Below are 19,653 nucleotides of genomic sequence, written 5' to 3' on the forward strand. Positions count from 1 at the left end.
TCTCAGTTATCTCGAAATAACATTCAATGGAGATGAGCATCTTTACAAGGCATCTGTGGACCCACCCAAATGTAAGGATCTCCATTTTCATTTTCTTTTGAGGAAAACAGGTCTTGAGTTTGCCATTTCAGTACCCGACATTTTCTACTTCTTTATAAGGACATGTGAACTCAGGAGGTCTTCAAGCAATCTAAAGTACTGTACATTATGTATGTATACGTATATATGTGTATATATACAGTTCTTCTTATAGGATTTAGTAAATTATTCCTTTCTTGTCAACAGTTGTTTCTCACAATCAAAGTTATCAGTTCAATATACTTCCGTAGATCAGTGAATAAAATGCCTTTATTTTCATAGGTTCTCCAAACACTACCAGGTTGTCATGATCGACAAGACTTTCTTTTGACCAGAGAGACTTAGTTCCTACTTAGCAATGCCTCGTTCTTCTGACTGACAGAGCCACACAGTCACAGTCCAATGCAATCCCTCCCTAAGGGCCACTCCGCGAAAGAACAACTGGTCGACTCCTCAATGTAATGTTTTCACTTGATAACGACCACAGAAACAATCAATGTAGAGAATGTGAAAGTTAAAGAGGTGAAAACTATAATCATGGACTTTAATACACTTTTTCTCGTTACAATAAAGAACAGTCTTGAAATATATTACATAAAATATCGTAAACAAATAAATCATTTTTTAATCAATATAAATACATGTTAACGCTAACGATATAAATGTATTTTTAGAGCCTACATATTCAAACATCACATCACTTCATAAGAATGATTTTACGAAAGTCTGAGTGAGGAAATAAATATTTTGAAAAGATGAAAAGACCTGAACAACTGAAAATGAGAAAGAACCGAGATGAAATGAAGTGCCTACGGGAATCTGCATCAAACCCATTGCAGAAAAGAAGACTTGAACTTTGCTATAAATGACACACACAGAAAGAAACAAAAATGAGGATTTGTCTGGTGAACGTCAATTTATATGGAAATTAAGAGCCAATTACTCGTACAATATTAACCTCAAAAATGAATCCAAAAGTCTAATTTCCTGTCAAGCGACTGGCTACCGCCAATTGATCCCAAAAACTGAAATCACCTTTTTATTTTTTATTTGATTTTTTTGTACATGAATTTCCCAACTGGCCTCCAGATGATAACAATACGCATCAAATAATCATCAAATCAATCAATTATACAATATATATCATATCAGTACATTTATCAAATATACTTCCTTTATAAGTATATTTGTCATCTGGGCAGGATTATTCTACATAATAATGATAATATCGATATATGATATCTATGAATCATATCATATTTATAGGGAATATGGCATGTATTTACACAGATATATTTTATATGTCATGGCAGACTTTATCTTCTATACTGGAATCATATTCTTCTGTCATATTTATAGATATATCATATATTGAGTTATGCCTAATGTAGCAGTCTTTATGGTAAGTTATCCCTCCCCTTTTGTTTTCCACTGTATCATATATCTCCCTCTTCCTCTGTTTCTCTGTCTCGCTCTCTCTCTCTCTCTCTCTCTCTCTCGCTCTCTCTCTCTCTCTCTGTCTCCTTTCCCTCTTTCCGTCCTCTCGAAAAGCCCGTAAGGCTGCTTTACAAAGTAACTTACAAAAATATAGATTTGATAAATGCCATAAATAAATATCGACTACAGAGCTTCTCAACAGAGGTAGCGGTGAAAATGAAAGGCAGCGTCCCGGTTCTTCAGCAAAAGTCCGCATGACGTCACTGCGGGATTCCAAACACCGAAGTAAACTACCGACGCTCTTCGGATGGCATCATCACTCAGTAACAACCGACCTAGTAATGAAAGGGAAACGAACGCTTAGCATTAACGAACGAAAAATCGCTGCCTAATTGCGCGTGGCGGAAGTAAATATAGAAGATGAAGGGTCATTTCCAATGGGGTTCGTTACACACAAAACGAATCGGCAACAAAATGAAACTTGGACCACTGCAAATAATGCCTTGATGAAAGGTCGGCTCGTATTTCTGTGGATGCCATCTGAGAAGAATATTTAGTTTACTCAACTAACATTTGAGGTCGTGCAATGACGTCATGAGCGCACCGAGACACTGCGTTCCAATACTTAAGGGTAAAACAAGGTAATACTGAACCAGGTATCAAGAGAGAGAGGACGCATCGCCAGAAACACACAGAGACAGACACTACTCGAAGATGCTTTCCATTTGCACCTGCTTTGCCTTTCTACTGGCTACTCTGATCTTTCTATCTGGCTACTTGTGTACTGTCATCTGTCAAGTGGATAAAACTGCCATGAGGAGAGCAGAGCCAGGCTATTGGAGAAGGGATGGAGAAGAGGAGGAGGAGGAGGAGGAAGAAGAAGAGGAGGAGGAGGAGGAGGTGGAGGAGGAGGAGGAGGAGAAAAGAGGAGGGAGGCTCATGATAATGAAGAGGAGGAGGAGGAGGAGTTCCACAGCTTCGAGAGTAGCAAATCCGCCATTTGAGAGGAACAGTTTTAGCTGTCGAAGAGGGGGGAGGGGGGAGCAATACACATCTGGGGCCACCGCCCCCCGCACCACCACCGACGTGTCCTAAAGAAGACCGGGCTGTAGGGGGTGGTCTGGGGGGTCTAAGGCATCAACGCGGATGAACTGAGCGGAGGAGTAGTTGTTGCTTCAATTTAGATCCTGTGGGAGAGAAGAAATGAATGGCCATCAGTACCTATGCACACAAATGATGAAGAAATTAATCTATTAAAGCCTCATTAACAAACCAGTATAATTCTCACTTGCCTTCGTATTTGTGAACTTTAGATGAAAGTATTAGCATTATTTACTTAAGAACTAGTGCGAGACATTTGTACAGGAGAATTTTACATTCCTCTACTCAGCTGCAGCTTCTGTTTTGCCCCAAAATATGTCAGTGGATGTGAACACTTCAAGTTAATCAACAATGAATTAAAACATTGAGCATCAGGAGAATTCCTACAATATTGATTGCTTGATTCACTTTCACAGAACCGCTCTCTTACAAGAGACGTCTGGCTACACGTTCGGGTAAATAAGGATTTTTTATTTCCCAGTTGGTCATGAGACTTAACAAAGACTTCATTTCAAGTTGACTCAAGGGAACAATTACATATTCTTACGACAATACGGCATTCTGAATGGTTTATAAATCAGTGATCGGTCGAATCAAGTTTCAAATGCGGGTCTATGATCGCTTACTAAACCAACTTTCCATTACATGTGGTCGGGTAAGAAAGGTACGGAAATAGTTCGGAAGTCTCGTTCATTAAAGCAACGTTACCTTCATACTCGAATATAATGACGACAACGGAGAGCTAACACTACAGGCGAATTAAAATGAGTGTGACTGAGTAATACGAGAGGTGTGGTGCGCACTGATAATAATCATCAAGCTTTTAATGTGCCCAAAAATCAGATGGTTACCAAAATTAGGAAATAATCAACTCATGCGTGAAGGGATCTTCTTGCTTCGGTCTTCCACCATGGAAATGTCAATCTAACAATCACTAAGGAGGGATCTTATCATATGCCGATCACATTTAATCAGTTTCTCATTAGAAAACGGATTTTGTTTTTCAAAAGTGCCGATGCCCTTTGGAGTTATGAATATTTCCCTTTGACCATTAGAACGACAGACATATAGACAGTTACCGAAGTATCAGTGTATTTGCTAAATACTCTTCCGCCATATGGTGGTGTACCAGAGGAAAAAATCGAGATATCGCCATGATTTCAAACTTTCTGACTAGGTATAGCCTAATTTATAATCAATCGATAAACTGACTATCAACTGATAACCTATCAACTGTTACTGTACAGAATTTGTATAGGCAGCTCTCAAACATAAGCTCTGAGGCTTAGTGACTTTTCGATGGAAATAAAGTAAAAAACTTGTCAAGAATCAGTGATAAGTTTACAATATTTTTAACAAACCTTAGCATTTATCTCAGTGAAATAATTATGAAAAATAAGTAATATCAACAAGACATTAAAGAAATGTTAGAGTCCAAGAGGAGATTAATCGTTACTATTGAAGGCTATAAACCACATCATCGCCTGATATAGACCGCGAACATCATTAAAAATTGTTTCAAAAACCCCCACTTACTATCTCTAGAAAATTCAGATATATGTCTGAACATAAAAGAGCTACCCAGCAATGCTTTTAATGACACAAGAAGAAAAAACAAACTAAGGAATAAATTAATCGATAAATGGAAAAACCATTTATCAACTACAAAGATTTAGCATTGGGAATAGCTTAAGGCCAAAGCAACGAAAGATTAGTCCTGTTTCCTTGAGCATCTGTTCGATAAAGAATTTACGCTTGTGCTAATGATCGCAATATATATTCACCCTCGTCATGAGATGGAGCCAATTTTCTTCAATACCAACTAGCATGAATAAACGACGGGAATAAAAAGGAAAAATGAGGCAGCTCAGAAGCGACAGGGGAAACGCATTTCCCAAAAAAGCACTGCTCTTCAGACAATTCTATTCTGGTGCGAAACTCGCGATGAACGAATTCTATTCAAGGGCCTTCCCGGGTAAAATGGTCTCCTCCTGTGATGTAAAGGCGAACCAGACTTCGTTAGCACAATTCCGCCCCTCCTCCTCCTCATCCTCTACGCAAAGAATATAACGCGTTAAGGTGCAAGGAAAACAATTTGCATAGTTCCAATCAAACTCGCATTAATTATTCATGAAAATCAAATCGCGATGTCCACGTGTAGCACAGAAAGCTGCCGACTTTGCTGACAATAAACAGTCAAGTCCCACGACGGCGTTTCGTGAGAGTACAAGGGAGTTGAACGCTGCTAATTTGCTCGATTACACCAATTGAAAATCAGGGGAGAATATCCCTTCGCTGCAATGCCCCACACCACACATACAATTTCCCGTTTCTCGTTCAATAAAAACGACATATGGTTCACCGCTGCAAAATGCCGTTATAATATTCCTATTTCATGTTCTAAATATAGCTAGTTTTCGCATTACGCTACTTTTCTAGATAACATACCTTCTGCAGGATGTATTAAAAGAATCCCTTAGTAAGAAGAGTGCCATCCTACAATGGCATTTGGAATGAATGAAAAATCAAGGAAGTTTGCCCCATATTGAAGAACATTTAAAGGGATGACATACAATATATAATGGGCTAAGACTTTCAGGGTGAACATTTTCGATGAAGGTGGGAATCGACAAACCGGCAGTCAATTAAGGTATCTAATATTGCCAATAAATGATGCTCAAATGGCGAAGTGCTAGACCAACTAGCAGCAGCACTATTCATAAACTTTAAACTTTTAATAGATATATAATTGTGGCATCTTTCCACAGCATCTCGAGTCTTAACAGAGCTGAGACTGGGTCTGGAATCTGAGCAGTCTAGCATCTTGATTCTTGAGACTTGGGAACAGGAGCTCAAACTTGAAACACTTTTGAAAAGCATCTGGCACCTTAACTTTGAGCGCATCATCTCGGACCTTGAATTTTGGAACAGGAATAGAAACCAACAGAAGATTGAACAAAATCGCTCGTCCGAGTGAGGCGATGATATTTACCTATCCCCGGGGAGATGATCCTGACCAGGGCCGTCGCCTCGGAGCTGCTGTTGAACGTCCCGTTTGCCGATGGAGGTTAGGAGCTCCTGGTTGTGCCTTGCTCTCTGCATTTGTTGGCGCTGCTTCTTTCGCGCCATCTCCAGGTAGAGGGCTTCCCGGAGGACCTTCATAGAGGCGTCGATGGATAGGGACAGCCCAGAGGACCTTCGTCGGGAGAAACCATGAGGCCAGGCTCTCTTTGCCTGGCTGTTGGCGTTTTCGAAGTTGCTGTTGGTAATGCTGCTGGTGTTTGAACTATTCCTAATCTTCCTGATGGGGATCATACTGTTGCTTTCGCTGCCAGTAGCCTGCAAGGACACGTAAAGGAACCGGTTATTGGAAAATGCTTGCACAGAAACTCGATAATTATACACCAATTTTACGTGTTAATTATTAATAAGAAAATCTTAGCACGCAACAGATATTTAAAACGTGTAGACTCATACTTTCAGTAAAAATAAATACAAACGTATAACATGAACTTCCATAAAAAGAAACTGAATACAGAGAAAAAAGGTGATTTGGTAGGTCTAGCTTAAAATAAGAATTGAAATACAAAAAAGGAAAAAATGGGTCTGACAGCGTCGTCAACTTAGGTAATCTGTGAACTGATGACGTCACTCCAAAATAATAAAGAACAAGGTTCAAGCTGGAGCGGGACGAAGCATGTCAACGTTACTGTGCTTTCGGCAAGTTTGCCTGATTCCCACATGAAGAAGAGCTCCTAACAGTGTCTCAGAACTTGACGTACTATAGCCTCTTCCCCCCATCCTACCACCCAATCACATGAAACCCCTCCCTTCCCTCCCCCACACCAATCAAATGACTATTTAAAAATAAAAAAATAAGGCCAAATATACGTAGTAGGATCAAATTTGATATTCCGCTCGAATCCCTAAAATGACTTATTTTAAAACTTAAAATGTTTGTATGGCAGTAAGTAAACAAACCAGATTAAAATTTCAATATACATTTGATTAAAATCCTCAAGTATGATTTTGTTTCTATGTATGCGTACAAGCCTACGTACAGTATGTGCATCCTGCATTCTTTGGTTACCAGTTACAGTTGAATATTGAGCTGTTAAGTATAAGTCCTATACACAAGCTTACAGTAAAATGTTTGTGAATACAAGTGAAGGTTTAAAGTATAATGCCTGTGAATAGAAAATGTAGTAAAATGAGAAATCTCTGAGTGTATAACAACAACAAATATTCGGCAAGGATATGGTGAGTTAACCTACGCAGCTTAAAGGATAGATACGGTAGTGAATGAGTTGAAAAGAATTTACAATAATACAAAGACTATAAATGTTATAGAAAAGCCCACTTCATGAAGGATCAAACAAACCTAGCTTGGTAATCTAATTAAACGATCTAACGGAGTCTTAGATTAGGGTACCCACACCTAAGATACTAAACCGCGTCTAGGAGAGAGGAATGGATTCAAACCAAGTTTCGGACATATCACTCGTATGAACTCTTAACTTGTTCAAAACCTGCTCTTTTCCTTGCTTCGTTTATATATATTTTCAAATTCATACAGATGGGGTTAGTATGTGATTTTTAGGTAATGGAGATCTCTCTTGAGGTACAATAAAAATGGAAAGTATTGTACGTATATGTGCTCCAACAATAAATAGTTTACATATTTATGTATAAACAAGCATGCATACATACATACATACATACATACATACATACATACATATACACACACACACCACCACACAAACACACACACACACACACACACAACACACAAATATTATATATATATATATAATATATATATATATATATATATATCCTTTAATATCTAATTCGCTCTACCTCAGAATTAATATATTTTTCATATACATGCTTAACCGAAGGGTAATTTTTTCTCGATAATAGACTTTCCTGGACCTGGGCGCGACCCCATGGAGCCTTTCAAATCCAGGAACGTCAGTGAAGCTTTTACCTACTACATCACGGAAATGTGATATGACTTATATATTGGTATCCTATATATAATATAATAATATAAACAATAATATATTATATATATATATAATATTATATATATTATAATATATATATATATATAGACATACTGAAACCAGAGGTATACGCGTGCAACGCAAACGATCATCGAGCAACAAGAGTGCAGCTCACTAATAATTTCCAGAGAGTATAATTTTGCAAACCTTCGCTTCATATCCCCGGTAATTGCAAAATGAATTTCTGCCTAATAACCTGGAATAGCTCTAAAAACCAGCTCTTTTCATTTCTGTTATGTTCTAATGATGCTCGTATTACAGGCAATGTTAGGTTGAGCAAAAGGGCGCATGAAATCTGTCAATGTTCGGTCGTGTTTTCTTCTGATCTCGTCACTTCACTTTCCGACCGAATTTCCCTTTACTGGATTTATATTAAAGGGAAAGGAATTCTCAGGAAGTTTTATCTAACGTTTAATGAAATTATATCCTTCTCTCATTCTTACTTTCTTGCAATAAATCCAATCAATCTGGTTAAGAGAAATTCATTGAAGTAAAGAAATAAAAAGTGATTGATTTAGATACACGAGAAAATAAATACGCAATGAACAAATGACTACAATGCCACTATAAAAAACAAACAATAAAATATTAAGGAAAAATAATGCTGAGTGAAAAGAAAACAAAGAAGACACAGACAAAAATAAAAAGAAACAATCAGTTCTAAAGAAGAGACTTAATGATAAATATTGTATTATTAGCGCAATAAATATAAGAATAAAAAAATGATTACTGACATCCATAAAAACAATTACAAAATGAAATGCCACACAAAAAGCCGAAGACAGGTCTCCGACAGAGTGAGTACCAATGAGCATCACTAGATTACGACTGAATTGGACAAAACGTGAACCCATAAACATTCCACACAGCAGAATCTATCTAATAATGATCATCCCTGTCCCTGCAGTGTGGCAGGTTAAATAACACTTCAGCCGGACAGATAATTAGTAACGACATGGGGCTGCCACAGGGCCCCCTACCCGCTGCTCTTTTTGAAATGAGAGTTATGATATACGAGTACCTGGACTGAATTCCATCCAAGATACCTCAATGAGGGGGGCTACCTTTCAACTGTATCATTTTACTGTTCTAATTTGGGATTTTGCTTTATTTTTAGATTACGCTGGCCTTGTACCATCAGCACGGGCTCCTGTTCGTAAATGTAACTCGTTAGCAACAAACTCGAATTTAGGGAATGTTTTTCAAAATTGATCAGCATTGCATCTTCCCCTTCTTAATCTAACTACACAAAAATATCAACCAGCCAATCTTTTTTACTGAAAAGAGATGGGTTAATCGCTACTCGCTCTATCAATATATATGTCTTCGTTTCTACTAATCTGCTATATTTTTTCCTCAGCAATGAATCGCTTCTTTTGAAATGAGAGCTCTACAGTGACAAAAGAATAAGGAGCACGAGGACAATGACCCAACCACAATATTCGTCACACATGCCATACACTTCAGTCAACGATTCTTTATACATCCTCAGAACCTCAGTGTAAAAAATGCCATCAAACATTTACATAAAATCACGCAATTAATTACCCGTCAAAATCACGCATGACTATAAACGCCCATACGCTTGAGTTTTCTCATTTTAACACGAAGTCTTTTTTCCTCTCTTTCTTTCTTTTTCACGTGCGTTAATTGCGCATCTGTTTCAAAGTCATTAGAACCCTCAACACTTCAAAGGCCGGCAATAATTACATTTTCGAATTCATTTTATTCGAACTGCTTTTTATTAATACTGATTCACTCGGTTTCTATATTCACGCATTTGTTACTAAGTTGAAATGATTCTGGTAGGAACCACGAACCGGAAAATGGATCTTATGATGATGTTGATAATGCGTGATCACAAACACGAAAAAAAAGTCACGTCTATGCTAAACAAATTTGTTCAGATTTTCAAGGATAAAATAAAATGAAAAGTTTTCAAGGACTGGACAAGAACACGATACGCTGTGAATACCGAGAAACTTTAGAAGAAATAAAGTTTGGAAGAACATTCAGTTGTTATTGCATTAATCTTGGGTAACGTTAGCCAGGAGAAACAATTTTAAGCTCATCAGTGAACTCATCTCGTCGGGAAAACGCTTCCAGTATAATTTCATTCTTATATAACGGTCACCTGGTTCTACTGTCTACAAAGATGCATTATCCTAATTTAAATTTTTCATCGCATATATACACATTATAACATACACACACACATATAATTATATGTTCACTTACATATATTTGCGTGTGCGTGAAGACAATCATGGGCTACGATGAACAACCCATTTACCTCATAACTGCAATATTATACATATATTCGTTATATCAAAGAACGACCTGTTCAGTTCCACTTGGACTCTTCTCGCAGTTTGATGAACTTCTTCTTTTCCCAAACCCTCCCCTCCTAGGTAATATTTCACTTAAATCCCCAACTAACGTTTCGAGATATCTTGAGGACAGTCAGACAAACGTACTTCGAAACAGAATACATAGCAAACATCCAATTTCGTGACGGGTGCGAGTTAAACATTTATGCTCATCTTATTTCAAGATGAAAGGAAGACGAAGCAAAAATTGCATTCAAATCTTATATCCAACACTTCGTGACTCGTAATAACATCGCCAAATTTTCGACCACCAACATCCAACCAAAATCGGCCACCACCATCTACAAACACACCCGCACCACCCCGGCCTCCATCCACACAGCGGACCCTAAAAAAAACGCCCCTCCTAATAAGACTGGAACGCAACAGGCTGCGGGTTTTAAATGATGCGACCACATTCTCTTGAATAAATCTCTGGTAATATTCGCCTGGATGCCCTAAGGAGGAATGCTATCCGACCTGTGTATGCCCCTGAACGCGCAGGATGTTTTCGTTCCGAGTTTGTGAGCAAACGCCCGCACGGCTTTCATCACCAAGTTCCTCCACCTACTGCAGACAATAAATGGATGATTTAGAAAAAAGGATCAAATCGTAAATGTACATTTTACCTTGTTCGTACCATATAGATTTCATTTAAAATAAAGAGATAAACTTTTATTGGACAATTTTTTAGACTGAGTGACAATTCCAGGTTGACCTAAAATCTCACGCCCACGTCAAATGCAGTAGTCTATTTCGCCAACCAATGAGGCATATAAAACCTACGTCATAACTTGATATGAATCAAAACGTTGCAATAATTTTTTTTCCGTTGAAAGCACCATTTTGTGGACCAATCAAAAGAGAATAGCCTACAGTCAGTCATTATGCTGCAATCCAACTGAACTCATTACAGAGCTATGACCCCCTTGATGGTACTGATACTGTCTCTGGACCTGCCATGAAAGCAGAAAAACGCCACTAATAGAAATGATCTCATAAGTGAATCTCTGGATAAATCAAGTACAAGGTAAACATGAATCTTAGATACAAAGCAACAAGTAACTATTGTAGATTCCCATTAACCGTGCATTTGATCTCTATGCCAGTCCCTTACGACGCTCCTGATTGGCTGTTAATAAGCCAATCACAAGGCTAGAAACTCACACTGAGGGACCTGGGGAAACCCGAACAAGCTGTAAGGTCTGTAAGGTGTACGGTCTCTCGAGCGAGTTTACATAGGTAGGATGTATGTTCCACTTCTTCCGAGGGATACGTCTTTCAAAAGTATCCCTCAGGAGAGATGGAACATACAGCATGCCTATGTAAACTCTCGAGAGACTGAGAGTTTCCAACCCTGTGATTGGCTTATCAACAGCCAATCAGAAGCGTCGTAAGGGACTGGCCTAGATATCAGATGCACGTTTGATGTGAATCTACTATAGTTCTCATCAAAATTGCTTATATATTCATCACATTCAAAGTAATTTAAAAAAAAACACAACACCGGAAAAATAATTATTCAATCTAAGTAACGAGTTCAATTAATTCCCGCAATTAAATCCAATAAAAACCCCACGAAGTAAATCTTAAAAAAATCCAAAACACATCATCCTGAAAGAATCTTTAATGGGTCTTTGCCCCTGCATTTCAGGGGGGCGTTTGTGCCGCATGATCAACGTCACGGGTGTCCATCCATCCATGGCAGATCTCGAAGTTATAATTACCTTGCGGGAAGTTGGCTTTTAAAGAATGGCAACTCCGGCGGCTATTCTGGTCCGCGGTGAAGACGAAATTTCAAATTAATTATACTTTCAGGAAGGAGGATTTAAAAACCATAATCAATTTGGACATCTTCGTATCATCAGCTGACTGAGCCATTCTGGAAACTTCCTCAACATACTGATGCAAAAAGACTACATTATATATGCACGTACGCAAACACACACATACCACGCGCACTGCTTATACCTCGACGTTTAATGCATTGAATTTTTTTACGTACAATCTAGTTTTGAGTACGAGTAGACAAATGATTAAGAAAATATTAATGAAAGGAAGACGAAGCAAAAATTGCATTCAAATCTTATATCCAACACTTCGTGACTTCGTAATAACATCGCCAAATTTTCGACCACCAACATCCAACCAAAAAATTGGCCACCACATCTACAAACCCCCCCGCCCCCCCCCACCCCCCAACCGCCCTCCACCCCACACAGCGACCTAAAAAACGCTCCTAATAAGACTGGAACGCAACAGGCGGCGGGTTTTAAATTATGCGACCACATTCTCTTGAATAAATCTCTGGTAATATTCGCCTGGATGCCCTAAGGAGGACTACTATCCAACCTGTGAATGCCCTGAGCTTGAATCTTAAAATGTAGAAGTTAACCCCCAGTTATGTAACTACAAAAAAGACTAAAAGGGGCAATCGTGCAGATTCTCAATAGCTCGCTCTCTGTACAGTTTTATCTTTAAAAAATACATATAAATACAGTTACATAACTGTGGATTTATATCTCAATACAACTGATTAAAAATTCAATTAAAAGTTAATCATTTTGTCTTCTACCTCTCATTTATATTTTCCCCTGGAGAGCTGGCTTCAATATACTCAAGTGGAGCCTTCGACATCGGGATGTACTCAATTCTATCTCCTATTATCGTTTTTCAAATGCATCGCGACCATTCATTTAATATATATATATATATATATATATATTATATATATATATATATATATATATATATATACATATATAATATATATATATATATATATATATATATATATATATATATGTGTGTGTGTGTGTGTTGTGTGTGTTGTGTGTGTGTGTGTGTGTGTGTGTGTGTGTGTGTGTAAGATTTTTAATCTATTTGCATGGAAGTCCATGAGCTCCTAAATACTAAACACCGGTTCCAAACTGGTACATAGTTGCCACTTTCCACGAGGAATTTAGCGTGATTCATTACAGATAGCAAGTATGTCGTCTTCCCTGTGCGAATTCCAGTGATTTTCAGACTCGGGGCTGTGATTTCATGAACTTGAAATCGGGAAGGTCGTACCATAGACGGTATAAAAATAACCCTACATAGAAACCGTATTCTTCTTTAAACTAGTTTGTAACCGCATCGTTTGCCGTTTTTGAGAACTTTGGATACTGCAAAGGAGATGGGAAACATACAGATTATTTTGTGGTATTTGCAGATGCTGTCCCTCTACATTTTGGGACTGATCAGGGAGCCGGAAAAAAAAAAACCTTTCACACTCATCTTAAAAGAAGCCTTTACATATCAAAACAATTGAAAGAAAAAATATACATGTTTAACATTATTTCCATTGAAATAAAACTATTATTCCTTTAAATGAATACGGCGTTTTATTCAATTCCGTGAATCAGCTTTATATAATTACCACATCATTCATATCGAGAAAGGTACTGATAGACAACAGAAAAAAAGAAGTAATGACTTAGGATACTGATGGAAACTCACTCTACTATATATATACAGGTCATGGAAAGAGGTAAGGACCAGAGCAGAGGGCCACAATTGGAGGGTAGTAAAGGTGCCAAACAGGGGTAAGGGGAAGGGGGCACCGATACTAAAGAGGCCAGCACGGAATATCAAAGGCTTAGGAGAAAGTGACAGGTAACCCAGTTTCCTATGGCGGGATCCGCAGCCCTCGTCCTAACTGCCTTACCTCTACCCCTTTTACGAGTTTCTCACTCGAATTAAACAGAGAGAGAGAGAGAGAGAGAGAGAGAGAGAGAGAGAGAGAGAGAGAGAGAGAGAGGCTACTCTCCACTTACAGACCTAGCCATATTAGTGTGCACTTCCCTTTATGACATTGCGCCTCACCTTTTCATTTCCAGCTGAAACTCGGCCAGCCTAAGTTATGATTAAAATGGGCCTTTCTTGACTTCTATAATACCGAGTAGACCGGTAGGTGTAAAACCTACTTCTCACTTCACACCAAACCACGATGAACAATTTTACTACTCTCTAACGTTTCTCAACAATTAACTGTTATTCGTGGTAAACAACGTCTCGTCCCCAGAGGTCAACTACAAGCTGGAATCCATCTTGGTTAGTTCAGTGCGCGCCAAGAAAATAATTATGATAATCACATTGTGCGCAAAAAGTAGCAATAAGTCATTATGTTCTGATATCGCTAAAAATATGTTCATCGTATTTCTGGAGGGATTTTATATGTATTTCATACATAGTACATATGGCTATTAGGTATTCTTATCAATCTAGGACTTGTTTCATATGCATGCCGATATTTGACCGGTTATGCGAATGTCTTGATTTTCTTTACATATATTCTAATCTATTTTCATTCCGTTCATTTCCTTTTTCATACCAATCTTTTATTTGTGCTTACTATATATATTTACCTTTCTTATTTCTATTCGTCTTGGTTCTCTCTCTCTCTCTCTCTTCTCTCTCTCTCTTCTCTCTCTCTCTCTCTCTCTTTCTCTCTCTCTTTCTCTCTCTCTCTCTCTCTCTCTTTCCAATGCATATCGGAAAAGACAAAGAAAACGGGGCGAAAGAGGGGCGGCGAGACGTTATTGTTTAGGTATCATTCACGAGACCGAAACAAAGAAAGAAGTGTTCAAGCGGAATGACCTTGAAAGAAACAAGGGAATAATGAATTGTCTATATACGCACCTAATGCAGCTCTGAAGTGAACGCGGTCCGATATATATAAATATATAAATACACACACACACACACACACACACCACACCACACACACACACACACACACACACACATATATATATATATAGATATACTATATATATATATATATATATATATATATATATATGAGGATGCGACTATAGAGTCGCTAAATGTTCGGAAAAAATAAATGGTAACCCGAGTACGATGCCTTTCCCTATGGTTCCCCTGAGAGAGGTACCTCTATATATATATATATATATATATATATATATATATATATATATATATATATATATATATATATATATATATTATATATATTATATAATGTGTGTGTATTTATGTAATTTATGTATGTACGTATGTGTGTGTGCTTTACGGCCGGTGTAAAATATGCTCGCACTTACATATAGGTATTAAACATTTTATTTTCCTTTGCAATACTCTCTCTCTCTCTCTCTCTCTCTCTCTCTCTCTCTCTCTCTCTCTCAATGGAAAACAGCGTCACTGGGTGCTGCTGATAGCTTACAGAATCTGTTTGAAACGGAAGCAGAAAAGGCAGACCGCACTGTTTTTTGAAAGCGCCATCAGCGAGCCAACAAAAGGGGAGCCAACAGGCCACTGGGCTTTGGAAACAGTTACATAACATGAACTGACCATTAACGCCCAACAGTTATTACAAGTCGCTCTACCTCCCGTTCTGACAGCGATCTTTCTGAGCTGACTGTAAATGAGATTTCAGTTGAAAAAAGATTTGAATGCCTTGTAGCGACCCCATGACGTGAATGAATAAATAGTCCAGATTTGTTTAATGGATTATCTTAACATTCAACTTTCAGCTCATGATTGTTGTCAAGCGTTTCTGATCTGTCCAGAAAAACATAATTATAATAAATCAACAGACTAAATTTTCAAGTTCACGAAAGTGTTTTCCTTGTCTCTGAAATAAGGACGGAGCACTATCAATCTGGAGACAGATTATTTTGGTCTCAATTATCTATTTGAATCTACGGAACCATGATAGCAAATGTCTCCTGCATTTCTGGGAAGAACCGTTAATATTAAAAAAGTTCTGGGAAGGAATTTTAGTATTCAAGGAGAAGTCCAGTAGAAAAATCTCCCTGACAGTCGCGCTTGGACCCATCTACAAAGTATAATAAGTTATTCCTTAGATAGACACTAGCGGCGCCTCTTTAATATGTTGATGAGAAGCCACCAATGACGCTGTGAAATAACCTGTCGACAACGAATTCTTCAACCTCCTCTCAGCACCATCTCCTCCAAATCAGCTTCTGGGCGAATCCCAAACTGTAATTAAGTTTTGCTACGCACACAGTCACCCTTCCACAGAGAGCCATAGAGACATTTCAGTAAAAATCAAAGGACGTCACTGTAGAGCCGGAATTTGGATACTGAGTAAAGTAAAACATTTTAAGACTTGTTTTGAAGATGTAATTATGTCAAAAACGTTACCACAATTACATAAAAATGTTGAAAATTTCATAGAAAGTATTTTCACCAATGATTAATCGAACGACGAAGCAATATCTTTTGCATATATAATTTCATTACTATTTGTTGAGTGGCGTCGCAATGACTACGATCTTCAAGGCCGTTCTACATTATAATGTAAAACAGTAAAATGCGTTCGACACAATCGAGGATATTTTCATGAAATCTCAAATTAAATCAGATCCCTATTTCAAAAGCCAGTGTCCTTCAATATGCTGTTTTTATCGTCGGACATCAAAACATACAAAAATAAATAAGACAACGATACGTATCAAATGAATGTCTCAAAAAACAACGCTAACCGGTACGGGAAAAAGCTTTTAACGATCAGGCACTCTAAATATAGAACAACTACTGACGTTGTGCTACACCTCATCCTTTAAAAACAACAAAGAAAATACTATCTATTTCCACATATGGCCCTGTATCTATTTACCGCTCTAATATACACAATATATATATATATGTGTGTGTGTGTATATATATATATGTATATATATAATATATATATATAGAACTTTTGGCGATTTCTCTTTTCTTCGAGAGGGAGTTTAATATGAAAAGGTCCAGTCATATCCTTACTCGTATACTACTACACAAGACAACAACTAATGTTTAAAGCTACACTTGGTGGTGTAATCTGTGGTGGCTGTGGCCAGTTTTGTATCTTCAGACAAAAGCAGTGACAATACTTTTATGAATTTCCAGTTACAACTTACATTCTGTTCACTTACTTTAACAAAATTGAAATGCTATCGACTGAATTCTCGTCCTGAATAATACAGATTATTTCAAAAAGGCTTTTTAAAGCTAGGAATGCATGTACTAGTAGGGGTGGGAAATAACTTAACAGTACAAAACAAAAAGTCGACATTAAATGTTCCATCATCTGACCGAAGAGCTAATTTCGATACTAACATCAATTATTCTTCAAATTCGTGTAAACAAATATAAAATCACCCATCATCATTCCGCCAATAGGTTGGACATGAGCCAAATGAATTAACGCTTTATTTATTTCTTGAGCAATATCTTTCAAATTAAAAGAGCACATCAAATGCAAAGGGTCAACATGAGCAGCAACACAATTTAAAAATGCTGATTAAACAACATTCCAGTATCAATTATTTTAAGACTGTTAATGAATTAGGAACCCCACTCACGATCTGTCTACAACTAATCAGAACTACACAAAGTAATGAAAAAGAATTTCTAATAATGCCACTCATTCCTGTTTAGTGTCAGACTCTGCTAGCTGTAATACATTGAGATTGCTAGAAAAGTCATAATCTTCTCAAAGATATGTCAAACCTAGGTTAGCTATAAAGAAGTTAAGGATGAACTGAAATTCTCGAAAAAAAAGAGTTACTTCCAAAGATGCCTTCAAAGTACAGATTTATACACTGAGGGTTTAACACTCCTGGAACAATGAACGTTCCAGCACCGTGTCAGAGAAATCGACTTTTCTTCCAAGTACAAGTATACTTTCTGGAGGAAACAAGACTACAGCAGACACCTTGGCAAAGCCAGTGGTTCATCTCTCGACATCTATCCTAATCCAGTTAAATGCTCCAAATTACATCACACACTGTGGATTAATCGAATTAACAAAGGTAGTCACTGACAATCCAATTCACTTGAGTGACCTTGATCTGTAAGTACTGAGACCGGTAGCTAATTGTGATACCTCTGGTAATAAAACACAAAAGGTATGGAAAGGTAAGGAAAAAGTGATTGAAGACTATATCATATATATATATATATATATATATATATATATATATATAATATATATATATATGCAATATAAAAACACTGTGTCGTGCTCTAAGAAAATCAATAGAGGGATCCACAATAATATCCCTGTTATCTAGATTAATATGTTTATACAGAGCTTAAAGCTTTCGTCCATCCTCCTGTGGACTTGATCACTAAGCAAAATCTTTGCTTAGTGATCAAGGTCCACAGGAGGATGGACGAAAGCTTTAGCTCTGTATAAACATATGATATCTAGATAAACAAGGATATTATTGTGGATCCCTCTATTGATGGATCTATATAAAAGATATATATATATATATATATATAAAGCACAGACACTCGCACGCACGCACATACATAAACATGATTTACAATCAACGATTAGAGCTGTGCAATCTATTCGAGAAACATCTGAAGGAATAAAACATCCAAATTCCTGATGAAATGGAAAGGACCAAGTACATTTCCGGCAAAGATACATCGTTTATTACATACATACATACAAATGTAACACACACATATATATATACATGCGAGAGAGAGAGAGAGAGAGAGAGAGAGAGAGATTCTAAATCATAAATCACCATCATAGAACAACAGGGAGCCAGAAGTATAATATTGGAATGTGCGTGCGTGTGCACTGCATGTGCTTCTTGGCGAATTTCCCCTCACTTCCCCTCTCTCTCTATCGACAACTGATTGATGTTCTTATCTGACCCGTTTTTAAAGGGAGAGACAAAAGCTCGATTCCCCCACAATATTATCATCGTCATTTTGATGGCTAGATTTCTTACTCCCTCGCAGTAAAATACCCTTAAATATACTTGGAAACAACGTTACGTGTCCGTAATAAATGAAGGATGAGACCCATGAAAATTCATCCTATATCTCAATAATTAATATAATTAATAATAATAATTAATAATAATAATAATAATAATAATAATAATAATAATAATAATAATATCTCCAGAGCATAGAATGAGTGAAGAGAGAGCAGAATGAATATATATTATCGTGTAAAAAAAACAATTTCAAGCAGTTAATTTTAGTACTAATTTGATGCTAAAAAATCCTTGGTTTTTAATAGTAAGAGATCGTGACAATAATAGGTACAACATAGAGCACTTACTTTACAGCAAGACAGAATTTACTTCTGGTTTTTACTACTGAATACCATACGTCGCTCACATCTTGCTGCAGACTTTCAAGGAGAAATGTGGATATCCTAAGAAAGCCTAATAGAAGATATCATTTAAATAAAAGCATGCTACTTTATATGTAAAACAAAGCCTGATGCAACAGAATTTACCTCTGATCTTTGTACCGATAAACTCTATCCGTCTTTTGAAAGTCAATTAAATATGAAAATAAGCAGTGTATGAACTGAAACTGTGTTCTACGGCTAACAACTTATTGCTTGAAGACCAACAGTAAAAACGTCACGAAGATAAGCTAGAAAAATAGGAAAATACATCACAGGCATATCCTGCTTATAAGCAATATCGGCAATCGATAAAGAACACGGTCTTTCTAAGCAACACACATGAAGTTCGCCAAAATTCATATAATTAACGATTGCATATCCAATGTGCGAGCAATATTTGTATTTAAGAGAAACA

The 19,653-nt window shown here is 37.2% G+C and overlaps 1 protein-coding gene across 6 annotated transcripts in view; it reads right to left on the reverse strand.

The window, feature by feature from the left end:
* Positions 1–605: 605 nt before the first annotated feature.
* Positions 606–19,653, reverse strand: part of LOC135212068 (uncharacterized) — a 359,803-nt gene continuing 340,755 nt past the window's right edge. For all 6 annotated transcript variants that reach the window (XM_064245417.1, XM_064245416.1, XM_064245413.1 and 3 more), the window contains 2 exons: positions 5,609–5,955; positions 606–2,702 (listed from right to left, as the gene is read on the reverse strand). In XM_064245417.1, the coding sequence (XP_064101487.1) occupies positions 2,696–2,702; positions 5,609–5,955 (354 nt within the window). In that variant the 3' untranslated portion in view covers positions 606–2,695. The remainder of the gene's footprint in view (positions 2,703–5,608; positions 5,956–19,653) is intronic.

The sequence above is a fragment of the Macrobrachium nipponense genome, chromosome 40 (assembly GCF_015104395.2).
Source record: "Macrobrachium nipponense isolate FS-2020 chromosome 40, ASM1510439v2, whole genome shotgun sequence".
NCBI classification, from domain to species: domain Eukaryota; kingdom Metazoa; phylum Arthropoda; class Malacostraca; order Decapoda; family Palaemonidae; genus Macrobrachium; species Macrobrachium nipponense.